General features: G+C 39.2%; 1 protein-coding gene across 1 annotated transcript; it reads left to right on the top strand.

Annotated features, from left to right (window-relative positions):
- The first annotated feature begins 4,997 nt into the window (after positions 1-4,997).
- Positions 4,998-8,808, top strand: pomp (proteasome maturation protein). Its single transcript, XM_079361646.1, has 6 exons — positions 4,998-5,080; positions 5,500-5,597; positions 5,681-5,741; positions 8,297-8,398; positions 8,476-8,569; positions 8,663-8,808. Exons 1-6 carry the CDS (start codon positions 5,078-5,080, stop codon positions 8,728-8,730), a joined length of 426 nt encoding a protein of 141 aa, XP_079217772.1. The 5' UTR covers positions 4,998-5,077; the 3' UTR covers positions 8,731-8,808.
- The last annotated feature ends 6,192 nt before the right edge of the window (positions 8,809-15,000 follow it).

Consider the following 15,000-nt stretch of genomic DNA (forward strand, 5'->3'; position numbering starts at 1 on the left):
GACCTCTGATGAGGTGACAGGAGTCATCAGGACCTCTGACGAGGTGACAGGAGTCATCAACACCTCTGACGAGGTGACAGGAGTCATCAACACCTCTGACGAGGTGACAGGAGTCATCAGGACCTCTGACGAGGTGACAGGAGTCATCAGGACCTCTGACGAGGTGACAGGAGTCATCAACACCTCTGACGAGGTGACAGGAGTCATCAACACCTCTGACGAGGTGACAGGAGTCATCAGGACCTCTGATGAGGTGACAGGAGTCATCAGGACCTCTGACGAGGTGACAGGAGTCATCAACACCTCTGACGAGGTGACAGGAGTCATCAACACCTCTGACGAGGTGACAGGAGTCATCAACACCTCTGACGAGGTGACAGGAGTCATCAGGACCTCTGACGAGGTGACAGGAGTCGATAGAACATCCGACAATGGATGGATGAATGTTGGATTATGGATGTTGCAGGGTCACCTTGTTATGTCAGGTATCTGTTCACCTGTATAACATGAATGTTAGTTTGACACTTCCCCCTGCAGTCTGTGTGAGATTTGTTCCTGCAGGAGGAATGAGTCTGTGTTCTGATTTAACTCTATGTTCAATGATTGATGGAGAGCTTTTGGTTACATATTCATGACACCAACGTTTTACATTTCAGAGAAAAACCATCAACAGACACACACACACACACACACACACACACACTTTGCCCAATGGCCTTAGAGAGGAGACAAGAAGCTGGTCTGGGAGATGTTGGAGGAGGATGCAGAGGGAGGAGAAGGAGGAGTCTCTCAGAATGTGTGAACATGGAGCAGGTTATTACGATGCAGGATGAGATGATGGATGAGCATGATGATGACATTTAACAGGATGTGTGTTTTCATTTGGCTCACTGAGAGGCTGTGGGTGAATAAAGAACCACTCCTCTCCTCCTCTCTTGTCTGCAGGGTGCCCTCTCTTTCTCCTTTCATGTCTTGTCTCCTTTGTTTGATGAGATAAAAACTCAGCCTTACCAACACTCCTCCTCAGACACATTCTGTTAAACTGAAGCTCGACTAAATATTCACAGATCTAACTTTAGTGCAATCTGTCCTCATCGTTATCTATCAGTATGAGCAGATACAATATTCCTGGAAAAAGTGTGATGTAAATGTGTTTTCCTGTCAGGAGTGTTCCTGCTGCAGAAAATCAGCAGCATGAGACATTCTGCAGAGAATGTAAATACAGGCCTGTTTGTGCCTGCAGGCTTCGGTGGAGAGATGCTTTCTATTTGCATAATGGACGTCTGGGTGTTTATAAAGTCAGATTAGTTTCTGCTGTGGTTCTGAAATATGAGCACACATTGTTTAGAACAAACAGATGAGTGATGTCATAAACATAAATCATAGGTCTATTTATATATATGTTGATATATGTGTTCATGAATCTCAATAAATAATGTAGACTTTCTGTTTCACTCTGAAGGTAAATATTCAAAATGAGTCAGAGCTGAGAACAAAGTTTATGTTCTACAGACCATTTATTTTAGACTGGCTTAGTTTAGTGCACTCGCCCATTTCATGCACACATGAAAAAGCTCAGTTTCAATTGCTGAGTTTCTAAGATAAAAAATAAGTCGAGTAACACAGGCTGGTGGGTCCACGCTTTACTTATTGACCATGTGCAGTTAACAGCTTTGTTTTATGTATGTGTGCTATTGCTCTGCCTTGGCAGGTGTGTCTGGTGTTGACTGTGTGACTGAACAGCACCTGCAGGTACCCCATGTTTACATTTCAATAAAAAAAAGTTTTTGACTAAAAAAACAAACGTGTGTCGTGCACGTCGAATCAAATCCCAAACAATCATGAACCGACAAATAAGGCGTCTCGGCTGCACTTCCTGCGATTGAACACTAGATGTCGTCCTCGAGCTCTGTGTGACTGAAGCCTCGACATTATTATTTAGCATCATTTGTTTTCTCATTTGAAATGTTAAGAGCATGATGTTTGTGAGCTACAGATTATGAATGAAGAAGTTGAGGTCGTGAAAGAAGGCAAGTTCCTCGCCCTCAAATTATAAGATAATCCTTTATTCATCTCACGAGCGGAGACATTTACAGTGTTACAGCAGCAAAGCAGGATAGCAGAAGAAAATCACACAATGCAAAAAAAATAAAATAGATAAAAATATAAGTGTAGAAAAAAACATGCATCAAAAACAGTAATCAAGAGCGACTAAGAAAAAGACATGTGCATCAATTAAAGAGCTATTATACATATACATTATACACTCCCTGTCATACTGTCACATCATGAAACTTCTCCACTGAGTTTGTATTAATCTATGAGATGGCATTTAAAAAACACAACCTTCAAGACTGTTTTTTAAATGTGTAAGTAAAAATATATTCTCTGAACTCTCCTCGGGCCGTCACACAACTTCATCAGATCGTCGAACGAGACGCGCCAACTTAAAACTGGAGAGCGACACTCAAACACTGACAGTAAAACTTTAAACATTCAAACACTGACAGTAAAACTTTAAACACTGACAGTAAAACTTTAAACATTCAAACACTGACAGTAAAACTTTAAACATTCAAACACTGACAGTAAAACTTTAAACATTTAAACACTGACAGTAAAACTTTAAACACTGACAGTAAAACTTTAAACATTTAAACACTGACAGTAAAACTTTAAACATTTAAACACTGACAGTAAAACTTTAAACATTGACAGTCAAACTTTAAAACTTTAAACACTGACAGTAAAACTTTAAACATTCAAACACTGACAGTAAAACTTTAAACATTGACAGTCAAACTTTAAAACTTTAAACACTGACAGTAAAACTTTAAACACTGACAGTAAAACTTTAAACATTCAAACACTGACAGTAAAACTTTAAACATTTAAACACTGACAGTAAAACTTTAAACACTGACAGTAAAACTTTAAACATTTAAACACTGACAGTAAAACTTTAAACATTCAAACACTGACAGTAAAACTTTAAACACTGACAGTAAAACTTTAAACACTGACATTAAAACTTTAAACACTGACAGTAAAACTTTAAACACTGACAGTAAAACTTTAAACATTCAAACACTGACAGTAAAACTTTAAACACTGACAGTAAAACTTTAAACACTGACAGTAAAACTTTAAACACTGACAGTAAAACTTTAAACATTCAAACACTGACAGTAAAACTTTAAACATTCAAACACTGACAGTAAAACTTTAAACATTTAAACACTGACAGTAAAACTTTAAACACTGACAGTAAAACTTTAAACATTTAAACACTGACAGTAAAACTTTAAACACTGACAGTAAAACTTTAAACATTTAAACACTGACAGTAAAACTTTAAAACTTTAAACATTTAAACACTGACAGTAAAACTTTAAAACTTTAAACATTTAAACACTGACAGTAAAACTTTAAACATTTAAACACTGACAGTAAAACTTTAAACATTTAAACACTGACAGTAAAACTTTAAAACTTTAAACATTCAAACACTGACAGTAAAACTTTAAACATTCAAACACTGACAGTAAAACTTTAAACATTCAAACACTGACAGTAAAACTTTAAACATTCAAACACTGACAGTAAAACTTTAAACATTCAAACACTGACAGTAAAACTTTAAACATTCAAACACTGACAGTAAAACTTTAAACATTTAAACACTGACAGTAAAACTTTAAACATTTAAACACTGACAGTAAAACTTTAACATCATGCTGTTCACAACTCGTCACTTCTGAGAGTCGGCAGCCTGTAGCAGCAGCAGCTCCGACTCTCTTTTTTCCTTGTTTGTTATAAATTGTTGGTTTTTGTACATTGTTTTTTGCACCACTGCAACGTTTGAGTCGCAGTATCACTCCGGAGTTTGGTACTTTTTTCTGGACTTTTTTCTTTTTTCTTTTTTTCTTTCTTCACATACAATCGTGAGGAATTACTGCATTATACTTTTATCCATACTCTATATATTGCACTGTAGTATATAATATTATTACACTGTTATCATTCTATTGCTATTATATCCATATTTATTCACATTATATTTTTACATTTATATTTATACATTACACTGGGGATTATAACATTGATATACTGCTAGCATACTGTTTGTTATTATATATACATTTATATTTATAGTCTATACATTGCACGGATGTATATAACTGAATATGTTATCTATTTCACTGTATTATACTTTATAACTGTCAACCTGCTGTTTACATAACTCACTGCCTCTAAACACCTCAATTTAAATCATCATTTGAACCAGCCAGTCCCTTTATTGTCCTGTTGAGTTCACCCTATTATGTATAGTCCTCAGTATATACATCTTCTTCTACTATTTTCAATTTGTATTTATGTTACTATTTTGTTCGGTTTTTTTTTACTTTTTTTTCATTTCTGTTCTGCTGTTGCTGCAACATCTGAATTTCCCCATTGGGGCCTCTGGTCGACAGCTGTTAAAAATTAGCATGTTTGCTAAGACACTTCGCAAATTAAAGTCTGAACTACGAATCACTGTCTGACTTCACTTTGAATAACAGTGTCTGCTCAATGACTTAAATTTAGGGAGTAAAATGAGGGGGCACCCGGATTTGAACCGGGGACCTCTTGATCTGCAGTCAAATGCTCTACCACTGAGCTATACCCCCTTCATAGTTACCAGAGTAAAACTGTTATCTGTAGTTAGACCGGAAGCTCCATTATTATTGTGGCGTACATGTATTATATTTAATATTATATTATTATGAGACATAATATACGGTATATTATATACGTTCTTATTATATATATGGTATTAGATATTATTATAATATATTATTATTATTATTAGACATGATCTACGGTATATTATTATTATATCTATGACAGTAAACGACAACACACGGATTTAGTTGATAACCCATCGCTATATATATATCTATATCTATATATATATATCTATATCTATATCTATATATATATATATAGCTATGTGACCCCGGATGTGTCGTCATGAATCGCGACCCACAACGGATATTACGTGGTGTGTAACAAAAACTGAAACAAGCACATCAAGATGGTGAGTTTAAATCTTTAAAATCTTATTTAATTAGCAGCTCTAACATCTGTTATCTTCCCTCTGTTTGATGTGGATGTGCTCACCTGTATTTACACCACAGGTGAGTCTGTGTTGGGCGCGTGTGTCCTCTGATAACTTTGAAAATGACGAGTCACTGCAGCAATGCTAGTTAGCTTAGCTAAGTGCCGTTAGCAGCCGGAACTTCAGGCTAAATAATACATGTTTAAATATATAAATGGGTTTTTAAATGTATAACCGTGTTTTTCAATATGTAAATGTGTTTCTAAATATATACATGTGTTTCTAAAGTTATAACTGCTTTTAAATATATAAAGTTATAAATGTGTTTTTATGTTATAATTGTTTTTTTAAATATATAAATGTGATTTTAAAGCTATAAATGTGTTTTATTGTGACAGAACAGCAGAGGAGTTTCCACTCACCTGAAGGACAGCGTACCTGTGGCGGGTTTGTGTCCGCAGGGATCTTACGGGGTCCAGGACTCCCTGAGAGGAGGGTCAGTTCACCTTCAAGCTTTAACCTCTAACCTTTAACCTGGCTCTCTGTATCAAACTGTCTGAAACTCTGTCTTCATTTCAGTTTTAGCAGCGTGAAGAATGAACTCCTGCCGAGTCATCCTCTGGAGCTGTCCGAAAAGAACGTAAGTGACCTTTAACCCCAGACCCTAACACCTGTATAACCTTTAACCCCAGACACTAACACCCGGGTAACCTAGTGCTCACTGATTGGACGCTGCACAGGATCAGACTTCAGTGAAACAGAGTTTAATAGGGGAGAAAAGAGGGAGATTAAAAAGAGGCTAAACGGAGCGTGGGACATTTAAACAGATGATGAACATCAGTGAGTTTGTAAAGAGTCGCTCTGTGATGAGCTGCCATTAAAAAGAGTCTGACATGAAGATTAACAACCAAATATGAAGCTCTACAACTTCTATCAATACATCCTTCATCTTCATCATCCCTCACACTGTTTGAATGTCTGATGATGATGATGAAGGTCTGATCCCTCACACTGTTTGAATGTCTGATGATGATGATGAAGGTCTGATCCCTCACACTGTTTGAATGTCTGATGATGATGATGAAGGTCTGATCCCTCAGACTGTTTGAATGTCTGATGATGATGATGATGAAGGTCTGATCCCTCACACTGTTTGAATGTCTGATGATGATGATGATGATGAAGGTCTGATCCCTCACACTGTTTGAATGTCTGATGATGATGATGAAGGTCTGATCCCTCACACTGTTTGAATGTCTGATGATGATGATGAAGGTCTGATCCCTCACACTGTTTGAATGTCTGATGATGATGATGATGATGATGAAGGTCTGATCCCTCACACTGTTTGAATGTCTGATGATGATGATGATGAAGGTCTGATCCCTCACACTGTTTGAATGTCTGATGATGATGATGATGATGATGAAGGTCTGATCCCTCACACTGTTTGAATGTCTGATGATGATGATGATGATGATGAAGGTCTGATCCCTCACACTGTTTGAATGTCTGATGATGATGATGATGATGATGAAGGTCTGATCCCTCACACTGTTTGAATGTCTGATGATGATGATGATGATGATGAAGGTCTGATCCCTCAGTCTGTTTGAATGTCTGATGATGATGATGAAGGTCTGATCCCTCACACTGTTTGAATGTCTGATGATGATGATGATGAAGGTCTGATCCCTCACACTGTTTGAATGTCTGATGATGATGATGATGATGAAGGTCTGATCCCTCACACTGTTTGAATGTCTGATGATGATGATGATGATGATGAAGGTCTGATCCCTCACACTGTTTGAATGTCTGATGATGATGATGATGATGAAGGTCTGATCCCTCACACTGTCTGAATGTCTGATGATGATGATGAAGGTCTGATCCCTCACACTGTTTGAATGTCTGATGATGATGATGATGATGAAGGTCTGATCCCTCACACTGTTTGAATGTCTGATGATGATGAGGATGAAGGTCTGATCCCTCACACTGTTTGAATGTCTGATGATGATGATGAAGGTCTGATCCCTCACACTGTTTGAATGTCTGATGATGATGATGAAGGTCTGATCCCTCACACTGTTTGAATGTCTGATGATGATGAGGATGAAGGTCTGATCCCTCACACTGTCTGAATGTCTGATGATGATGATGAAGGTCTGATCCCTCACACTGTTTGAATGTCTGATGATGATGATGATGATGATGATGAAGGTCTGATCCCTCACACTGTTTGAATGTCTGATGATGATGATGATGATGAAGGTCTGATCCCTCACACTGTTTGAATGTCTGATGATGATGATGAAGGTCTGATCCCTCACACTGTTTGAATGTCTGATGATGATGATGATGAAGGTCTGATCCCTCACACTGTTTGAATGTCTGATGATGATGATGATGATGATGAAGGTCTGATCCCTCACACTGTTTGAATGTCTGATGATGATGATGATGAAGGTCTGATCCCTCACACTGTTTGAATGTCTGATGATGATGATGATGATGATGAAGGTCTGATCCCTCACACTGTTTGAATGTCTGATGATGATGAAGGTCTGATCCCTCACACTGTTTGAATGTCTGATGATGATGATGATGAAGGTCTGATCCCTCACACTGTTTGAATGTCTGATGATGATGATGAAGGTCTGATCCCTCACACTGTTTGAATGTCTGATGATGATGATGATGAAGGTCTGATCCCTCACACTGTTTGAATGTCTGATGATGATGATGATGATGATGAAGGTCTGATCCCTCACACTGTTTGAATGTCTGATGATGAGGAAGATGGAGTCTGTCAGTCACAATTGTTTGTATCTTCATGAAGTTTCATCATTTAGATCCTAATCAATCATTGTCAGTATTCACATAAATATCAGTCTGACTGTGAGTCCAAATAATAAATCAGCTGTTTGGTTCAGACTGCAGCTTGTTCTTCATCTAAACCGACTGAACACTGACAGCACGCTGCTCCTCAGAGACTTACTGTGTGTGTGTGTGTGTGTGTGTGTGTGTGTGTGTGTGTGTGTGTGTGTGTGTGTGTGTGTGTGTGTGTGTGTGTGTGTGTGTGTGTGTGTGTGTGTGTGTGTGTGTGTGTGTGTGTGTGTGTGTGTGTGTGTGTGTGTGTGTGTGTGTGTGTGTGTGTGTGTGTGTGTGTGTGTGTGTGTGTGTGTGTAGTTCCATCTGAACCAGGACAAGGTGAACCTGTCGACTCTCAGGAACATTCAGGGTCTCCACGCTCCGCTCAAACTTCAGATGGAGTTCAGAGCAGCCCGACAGGTGAGCTCAGGTGTTTCTGATACAGAATGAAGTCACGCATCACCTCTACTGTCTCACCTCTTTCAATGTTTCCTCAGATCCAGCGCCTGCCATTCCTACAGAGCTCTCACCTCGCTCTGGACACGCTCAGAGGAAGTGATGATGTCATCGGCTTTGAAGACATACTGAACGGTGAGAAGCTCCGCCCTCTTCTCTCATCTGACCATCATTAACCTGTTAATGTTATCTGACTCCTCCTCCTCTCCGTCTCTGCCCCTCCCACAGATCCAGCTCAGAGCGAGATGATGGGAGAGCCTCACATGATGGTGGAGTACAAACTGGGCCTGCTGTGAAAGCAGAACATGCACACACACGTTAATGACACACACACATGTTAATGACACGCCTGTTTAATAAAGACTCAGAGTTCAGTCTGTGTGTGTGTGTGTGTGTGGGGGGGGGGGGGGGGTGATTCAGGGTGGTATTAAAAAGCCTTAAATGTGATTCAAGGTGGCCTTCAAAAATCATTTAACTTGCTGAAACCTGCAGATATCCTGTAATGACCATCACATGTGTTTATCATATTGCTGACGACCTTTAAAAGGCTGTTTGAAGGTCAAATACTGATGACATGCACATCTTCTGTTTGTTAAAGCGTTATTATTCTTACCTGTAGAAATACATGAATAGAACAGCTTGACGTGTCAGAGCAGCGTTCTGCCTTTTAAAGGGAAGTTTTTTTTCTTGCCACGCTATGACGGATTAAGCTGGGCTCTTGTAATATGAAGATAAGTAAGCTCCTTTACCTAAAGTGTCTTTGAGATCACACCTGTTATGAATTGATGCTATACAAATAAGGATTGATTGACAGCTCAGGACACACTGAATGTAGAAATGCATGAATAGAACAGCTTGATGAGTCAGAGCGTACATTTATTCAATGTCATGATAATACACAGGTAATAGAAATGTTTGTATAACTTTGTGAACAAAAAAAAAAAGAGTTAAAATGAACTCATCAGATCTATAAAAGGAGACATCAACAACTCTATGAATTAAAGTAGTTTGTCGCTGTGAATTAGCCAGACATCAGACTCCTCCCTCTTTAAATAAATCACATAGTTACTTGTGGGTAAAGTGATCCAAGTGTTGTCTGTCTTCAGGCATTTCATGAATGAATAACAGATAATGTGAGGAGTGATGAGCCAGCCAAAAAGCTGGTCAAGGTCGGCGGTGAGGGAGGGGAGAGAAGAAACGTAGAGGTTCTGTAACTCACTGTAGCAATCAATTGAAATCTCACCACCAGCGGACCAACCGACATTGGTTATACTTATGATGTATTTATAGGAGAGAAGAAGCAGGACATTTATCACTCACGGTTTGACTTTAAAAAAATCATAGTTTAATAGTTACTGTCGATGAATCTAACACAAGCTGTGGATATCAATAATCATTACAAATTAATATTAATTAAAAAAAACAAAGTAAACGTCTGTAAAACTGCGTGAATCTTATAAAGACATACAAGGCCGAGGTGCATCCTGGGAATAGAGGTCACGCGGAAGACGTTAACCAATGAGCAGCGGGTATATAGTTTTTACAGTTGATACAGAGGACGGATTCGTTTAGAGAACATTAATTGTTCTTTAACAGTTATTAATTTCCGTCAAGACCTAACGACAATTTCAACCAACATCTTAAAAAGTGGAGCAGGAGGAAATTACCACCTAACCTCGCAATACTGTGACGTCATTTCAGCGAGCTGACATCAGATTATTGGCCATGCGCGGCCTATCCCGGCCGTGATAAACCACACACTCCTTCCCATAGACATGATATACGTAGACGCCTCATAGACTGACGTTGTCTATTGGAGCTGATGGAGCTGACCAGACGTGCAGCGCGGCCGCCATCTTGGATGGGTCTCTGGTCCGCTCGCTCTGCATTCATTTGTATTGAGGAAGGTTTATCTTCAATTACAATAATCATCAGAACTCCGCGAATTTCAAACGGAATTTCACACAGTTTGGTTTGTTACAAACAGCAGAAATGTAGTTATGATTCAACACGCTTGACACGTTGAAAAATACGTGTCTTCATGCCAAGAGACTTTGTATTATGCTCTAACAAAGACATATAGATTATTGATTATTGATAAATGTATAAATGAATTAATTTACATTTATTTTAGTGAAGAAACATGATTGTTCATTTGAATTCATTTCTTCCAGAAGACTCTCCCCCTCTGAAAGAAAGTGTTTGGCGTATTATAGCACTGCATATGTGCAGACACACACTCTTATGTGTTACCCATAATATCAGTGCCAGCAACATGACTATGAGAAAGTGTGTGTGTGTGTTAGAGAGTGTCAGTGAAGGAAGGTGTGTGTGTGTTTATAATATAATACATAAACATCTTTCAGTAGGACACACAAGGACTGTACAACAATCAAGTGTTCACGTGTTGATGTATTTATAACATATAAAAAGTTTCTATGTGAGTATGTCTAAAAAGAGGGAGAGATGTTCATATGAGCAGAGCCATGATGCTCACAGCTGATTGGTTAAGGACGTTAGATCACAGCAAACAGAGGCGTGTGGTCGGTCACAGTCTGGAGTCTCACTTTAACTTTGTGATTTATAAATAACAGTAAAATAAACAGGAGCTCAACTTTGATCATACATGACTAAAGAAGCTTCAAGTAGGGCTGAAATGAAAACGTGCTGTTAAATGTGTTTCTAATTAATGTTGGTTACGATGACATCACATTATATATGGTAAAAAAACAAAAAAAAACATGTATTATTCATCTTACTTGTGAAAGATAATCTGACACAATCTGTTATCAATACTGTACCGGTTATTGCAATTAAAAGCTGCATAAAATAGCGGCATAAGGACTCGCTCCCCATTGATTCCTATAGACTCTGCTGCTAGCATAGATCTATCTATCTATCTATCTATCGATCTATCGATAGAGCGAGGAGACCCATCCAATATGGCGGCGACGTTTCTTGCGTTCCAGCACTTAACAAGGAGTTTACGTAAATTATGTCAATGCTCCTTCCCATAGACTGGAACAGTGATTTTTGTATTTTTGTAGGCCAACCTGGAAGTAACTACGCCGGTGGTTCCTATGAAAATTCGCCTCTGGGATTTTTGCATTGGATTTTGGATCATTGCAGAAAATAATCTCTGAGTCAAACACACGTTTCTGATGTTGTTTAGTTCAGCTGATAATCTTTACAGATGAACATCATTTATATGAAGTTTGAAGAGTTAATGCAGCCCAGAGAAGTAAAAAGCTAACGTTATGCTACAAGCTAACTACACCATGGTGGGTTTATAATGACGTCACGACCGTTATGCTTCATCGATCTAATCAGCGGATTAACAAGCTAGCTAAACGTTAGCTTAATAAGTTGTTTATTAACCTAATATTTACAGGAACACTGAAAAACATGACTAGAGGCTGTAAGGAGGATTAGGGAGAGAGTTCCCGGCGTGATGACGTTTAATGTCTCCATGACAACCACTGTAGTTTCAGTTAGCTACTCGTTAGCAACCGCCGTTTAAAGTTTGCATAAAAACTTTAAAATTCACATGTGGGGTCTTAGCTAACGTAGTTTATCTCGTCTAACAAAACATCAACATCTCTTCAGCTTGTGTTAACCACAGACCTTATTTCAGGCGTCTCAGGCTTCTCTGGCCACGTTTTTTTTTAAACATTGATCAAAGATCATCACTGCTGACTGTTTTTTAATGAACAAAGTTTTAGATTCAACATGAAATAAGAACAAACACTAACACACACACATTAACACACTGACACACACACATCACGCACTAACACACACACATTAACACACTGACACACACACTAACACACACTAACACACACTAACACACACACATTAACACACTAACACACACATATCACGCACTGAATGGATGAGTTAATACTGATGGACTCTTTACTCTGCAGCAGCCTCTACCATCAGTGTGTGAATGTGTATGAATGGATGAGTTAATACTGATGGACTCTTTACTCTGCAGCAGCCTCTACCATCAGTGTATGAATGTGTATGAATGGATGAGTTAATACTGATGGACTCTTTACTCTGCAGCAGCCTCTACCATCAGTGTGTGAATGTGTATGAATGGATGAGTTAATACTGATGGACTCTTTACTCTGCAGCAGCCTCTACCATCAGTGTGTGAATGTGTATGAATGGATGAGTTAATACTGATGGACTCTGCAGCAGCCTCTACCATCAGTGTGTGAAGGTGTATGAATGGATGAGTTAATACTGATGGACTCTTTACTCTGCAGCAGCCTCTACCATCAGTGTGTGAATGTGTATGAATGGATGAGTTCATACTGATGGACTCTGCAGCAGCCTCTACCATCAGTGTGTGAAGGTGTATGAATGGATGAGTTAATACTGATGGACTCTTTACTCTGCAGCAGCCTCTACCATCAGTGTGTGAATGTGTATGAATGGATGAGTTCATACTGATGGACTCTTTACTCTGCAGCAGCCTCTACCATCAGTGTGTGAAGGTGTATGAATGGATGAGTTCATACTGATGGACTCTTTACTCTGCAGCAGCCTCTACCATCAGTGTATGAATGTGTATGAATGGATGAGTTCATACTGATGGACTCTTTACTCTGCAGCAGCCTCTACCATCAGTGTATGAATGGATGAGTTAATACTGTTGGACTCTTTACTCTGCAGCAGCCTCTACCATCAGTGTGTGAGTGTGTATGAATGGATGAGTTAATACTGATGGACTCTTTACTCTGCAGCAGCCTCTACCATCAGTGTGTGAATGTGTATGAATGGATGAGTTAATACTGATGGACTCTTTACTCTGCAGCAGCCTCTACCATCAGTGTGTGAATGTGTATGAATGGATGAGTTCATACTGAAGGACTCTTTACTCTGCAGCAGCCTCTACCATCAGTGTGTGAATGTGTATGAATGGATGAGTTAATACTGATGGACTCTTTACTCTGCAGCAGCCTCTACCATCAGTGTATGAATGTGTATGAATGGATGAGTTAATACTGATGGACTCTTTACTCTGCAGCAGCCTCTACCATCAGTGTATGAGTGTGTATGAATGGATGAGTTAATACTGATGGACTCTGCAGCAGCCTCTACCATCAGTGTGTGAGTATGTATGAATGGATGAGTTAATACTGAAGGACTCTTTACTCTGCAGCAGCCTCTACCATCAGTGTATGAATGTGTATGAATGGATGAGTTAATACTGATGGACTCTTTACTCTGCAGCAGCCTCTACCATCAGTGTGTGAATGTGTGTGAATGGATGAGTTAATACTGATGGACTCTTTACTCTGCAGCCTCTACCATCAGTGTGTGAATGTGTATGAATGGATGAGTTAATACTGATGGACTCTGCAGCAGCCTCTACCATCAGTGTGTGAAGGTGTATGAATGGATGAGTTAATACTGATGGACTCTTTACTCTGCAGCAGCCTCTACCATCAGTGTGTGAATGTGTATGAATGGATGAGTTCATACTGATGGACTCTGCAGCAGCCTCTACCATCAGTGTGTGAAGGTGTATGAATGGATGAGTTAATACTGATGGACTCTTTACTCTGCAGCAGCCTCTACCATCAGTGTGTGAATGTGTATGAATGGATGAGTTCATACTGATGGACTCTTTACTCTGCAGCAGCCTCTACCATCAGTGTGTGAATGTGTATGAATGGATGAGTTAATATTGATGGACTCTTTACTCTGCAGCAGCCTCTACCATCAGTGTGTGAATGTGTATGAATGGATGAGTTAACACTGATGGACTCTTTACTCTGCAGCAGCCTCTACCATCAGTGTGTGAATGTGTATGAATGGATGAGTTAATACTGATGGACTCTTTACTCTGCAGCAGCCTCTACCATCAGTGTGTGAATGTGTATGAATGGATGAGTTCATACTGAAGGACTCACACAGGTACACTGATCCTACAGGTGATTTTACCTGTCCTGGTATTAATTGTATAATTCAGACAGGAGAATAATTATGGCAGATAACTGATCAGTGATAACGGCACGACTCCTCAGTGTGAATAATGTGTAAGAAATGCTGATGAGTTTAAAACGGGGACAAACGTCAGCAGTCTGTATCAGACTCTTATTAACCAAGGTACTGTTTACGCAGTCTTTCCCATCATGCACCTGGGCCTCTCCACTCAGTGTGTGCCGCAGAAACATTTAAGATAATGAATCTGAGCCAGACGCTGCAGCAGCTCTTTAAACTGCAGAGAGATCACTGAATCCCAAACAAGAAGCCTCAGCAGCTCTTTATCTGGCTCTGCATTTATTCATCTGTTTGTATGTTTACGTGTCCTCAATGTAAACACATTCATCTGTTTTCTGTCCAATCACATCCAATCATGGCAGAAACCCTGAACAGAGATTATCAATAGACTGAATCAATTATTTCAAAGATCTGACAAGTGCTAACCGTTTCTTCTCAGGGCACACCCTGTGACATCACTGTGACATTACTGTGACATCACTGTGACATCACTGTGACATCTCCATGACATTACTGTGACATCACTGTGACATCACTGTGACATC

Source organism: Symphodus melops (assembly GCF_947650265.1).
Source record: "Symphodus melops genome assembly, chromosome: 14".
NCBI lineage: Eukaryota > Metazoa > Chordata > Actinopteri > Labriformes > Labridae > Symphodus > Symphodus melops.

Excerpts from the sequence above, each read along its gene's own strand:
- pomp (XM_079361646.1), top strand. Across the intron at positions 5,742-8,296 it reads TGGAGCTGTCCGAAAAGAAC|TTCCATCTGAACCAGGACAA; the intron begins GTAAGTGACCTT and ends GTGTGTGTGTAG. Across the intron at positions 8,399-8,475 it reads AGTTCAGAGCAGCCCGACAG|ATCCAGCGCCTGCCATTCCT; the intron begins GTGAGCTCAGGT and ends ATGTTTCCTCAG.